The sequence below is a fragment of the Protobothrops mucrosquamatus genome, unplaced genomic scaffold (assembly GCF_001527695.2).
Source record: "Protobothrops mucrosquamatus isolate PMUCROS unplaced genomic scaffold, P.Mucros_1.0 scaffold3221, whole genome shotgun sequence".
Taxonomy (NCBI): domain Eukaryota; kingdom Metazoa; phylum Chordata; class Lepidosauria; order Squamata; family Viperidae; genus Protobothrops; species Protobothrops mucrosquamatus.
The window spans coordinates 96,179-99,136 of NW_015389218.1; the positions used below are offsets into that span (position 1 = coordinate 96,179).

At 40.3% G+C, this 2,958-nt stretch overlaps 1 protein-coding gene across 1 annotated transcript in view; it reads left to right on the plus strand.

Moving 5' to 3' along the window:
* MOV10 (Mov10 RISC complex RNA helicase) overlaps nt 1-891 on the plus strand; it is a 41,444-nt gene extending 40,553 nt beyond the window's left edge. The window contains exon 22 of the mRNA XM_015826652.1: nt 314-891. Within this exon, the coding sequence (XP_015682138.1) occupies nt 314-378 (65 nt within the window). The 3' untranslated portion in view covers nt 379-891. The remainder of the gene's footprint in view (nt 1-313) is intronic.
* Nucleotides 892-2,958: the final 2,067 nt, after the last annotated feature.

Here is a 2,958-nt window from a genome sequence, read left to right on the forward strand (position 1 = left end):
TCTTAACTGTTCTACATAGCAGCTTTATGCATCTTGGAGAATAAGAGTTAAGCGCACCCGGTGGTGGGATTCAAATATGTGAACAACTGGTTCTCTGTGTGGATGCCACTTTCGGAAGTCCATTCTGGGCCTGGGCAACAAAAAATTAGCTACCGGTTCTGCCGAAATGGTGCGAACCGGCTGAATCCCACCACTGAGCGTACCCCCTTTAAATGTTCAGAAAAGCTGCTTGGTGAGTGCAAGGATAGCTAGCGGATTGCCTTCTCATTTCTGTGTGCCTCCTTGACTCTTCATCTTGTTATCTTCTTTGCAGATAACTGCTTACAAGACAGTTACATCCAGCAGCAAGTGGAGCCACAATGGAGATACGAACATTGAGAATAGTGCTGTCTTAAACGTGATTGGGTGAACTCTGCATTCTTGAACATTTCTGCAGAACTGACAGAGCAGACAAGTAGCCAAATTTTATTTGATCTCCATACTATTTCTCAGGAGGAAATATCAGAGTTCCCAAAATTCTGCGTTTAAAAAATTAATAATGCAATAGAAATTCATATGTGGTTACAATAATGATTTAATTAAGCAGGCATTAATTTTTATTCTGTATTCTTTCATGAGTGCCTGCACATTTGCAATGCTGAGAACAAGTGCAATATGGGCACATGTAGGGTAGGGCTGAGAAATGGCAATTGAAAGATTTTTGATATTTCAAAGAATGATTAGATTTCAGTATCAAGTAGAGATTATGAAAAACTTTGGGGAAGGGATAGGATGTGGAAATGAGAAACGTATCAAACCTTCTTGTTTTCACGACTATCAGATTTTATCATCTTTTTGTACTAAATTTAATAAAATGTATAAGACTTAATTAAATGCATCATGATTCTGTATTAGTTATAAAATTCTCTTGCTTCATTTCTCCCATTTTTGGAGTGGGAATAGGAAGGGACAGGACAGGGGGGTTTAAAAATATTTTTCTGCTTATATCCTGTTGCAATATTGTATTGAGGGCAAAGAATTTTCCAGCCAGCATCATCCGCAGCATGACAGATATTCAGTGTCAATGCTGTTAATATGGGATATTATTGCTTTGACAAGATATACAGAACTGTCTGGTATTTTTAGAGTTAATTCAGATGACAGAGAAAGGGAGAAGATTTATAAGGAAAGCCCGGGAAGATGTGACTTATAACTGCAAAATAAGGGAGGGGTTTAGCAAGAAAAGTTAGACGCAAGCAAGAGAAATTCAGATTCTGGCATCCATTCAATATGTGCCGATAATGTGTCCATGATTACAGACTTTTTCAGAATAAATATGCCTGGAATTTCCTTGAAGTGTTCCATTAGTCCGAACATTGACATCCAGCTCCTCTGAGGACCCAGCCTGAATCAGTCAGAACCACAATATGGGAGACAGAGGACTTATTTTTCTCCCTTATTATCAGAGTGCTGAAATGGGATTTTTATCTACTTCTGGTTAGCCAAGTTGAATATACAAGATTCAAAAAACTATATTCAAAGTTGAATATACAAGATTAAATGGGAGTGGAGGCAAAGTTGCTCATTTTCTGTTTCCTCCCCCTGCCTAGCATTACACAAATGTGTTGAATTTAGATTAACCTCCCCCAGATTTAGATTAACCTGGGATTGAGAAATAATCTTTCTGACCTCTTACATAGTGATGGAATTTACTTTTCATTTGAAAGATGCCTTGACTTCTGACTCAATTTCTTTCATTCTAGTGTTATTCAGTGATGGGACCTTTTCAGCCTTGGGAACAGTACTAGGTAGATAATTATTTAAGCACAAGACTTGCTTTAATTGAGAAGCAAAGAATTTTTACCCCTAGATTAGCCAATAGAAAAGCACTAATTATCTGCAGTCATATTGTCTCAAAGGAACCATTAGGTCATTTGTTATTCCTGTATGTTAAAAGGGTGGTGGTTATTCAGTAGGTCCTCAGAGATCTGCATGATTAGGGAGCAGCTGGCACCATGCGCCAACTGCAACAGTAGTGTTTGGCTCTTTGTCATCCTATGAGGTAAACAGAAAATGAAGAATGCTGGTGTCTTATCCTGTTCCTGGTGCAGCTGTGTTTACAAAGACATTGTAATATATTCACTACTTGGGCAGATCCTGTGGTGCTTAAGACACACCAGTTCCTAAGAAAAACTATCTTTCTGACACACAAATCTGTTGCTCTAGCCATTGGCTGGTCAGATGCATTTCCTTCTCATGGAATTTCTGAGGTTTTGGAGTGATTATTAAAATTGACATTACATTTACCCAACGAAATACAAACACTCCATCTTCATCATTTTCCTCATTCCACTTTGGAAAAATAATCTATGTTCAAAAAGGTCCAGATGAATGTGTTTTCCATCCTTAAAACTTGATCCTGAATGTTTCATTCATTTTTGGCTCACTTTGAAGTACATTTGTCTTTCTGTTGGTCCATGGTATTTAAAAATCCCCCCAAAGCAATAAAAAGGAAATGCACATTTACCTAACTTTACTGTAAAATACAGTTCAGATGATCACCAGATGAAAACACTATCTAGTCCACTATCTAGCAATGCTGGCTGTGGAATTCTGGGAGTTGAAGTCCACCGAACCCGACCGAACACAGGTAAGGACACATGTTAGATCCTACCTTGTGGCAATGAGGGTGGCGAGGTCTAACTACTACTCCACCCTCATTGCGTCATCAGATAATCGCCCGGCCACCCTCTTCAGGGTGACCCGCTCCCTCCTTCAATTGAGGGGGGGGACCCCCTGGTGGGGAGGGCTGAGGACTTTGCACAATATCTGAATGATAAAGTCGCTCGGATCCGGGAGGGGTTGGACTCCGACTGGGTGCCCCAGGGGGAGGTGGAGAGAGCAGGTCTTGAGACGATTATATGGGAGGAGTTTGACTCTGTGGCTCCCGAGGATGTGGACAGGATCCTGGGGAGGCTG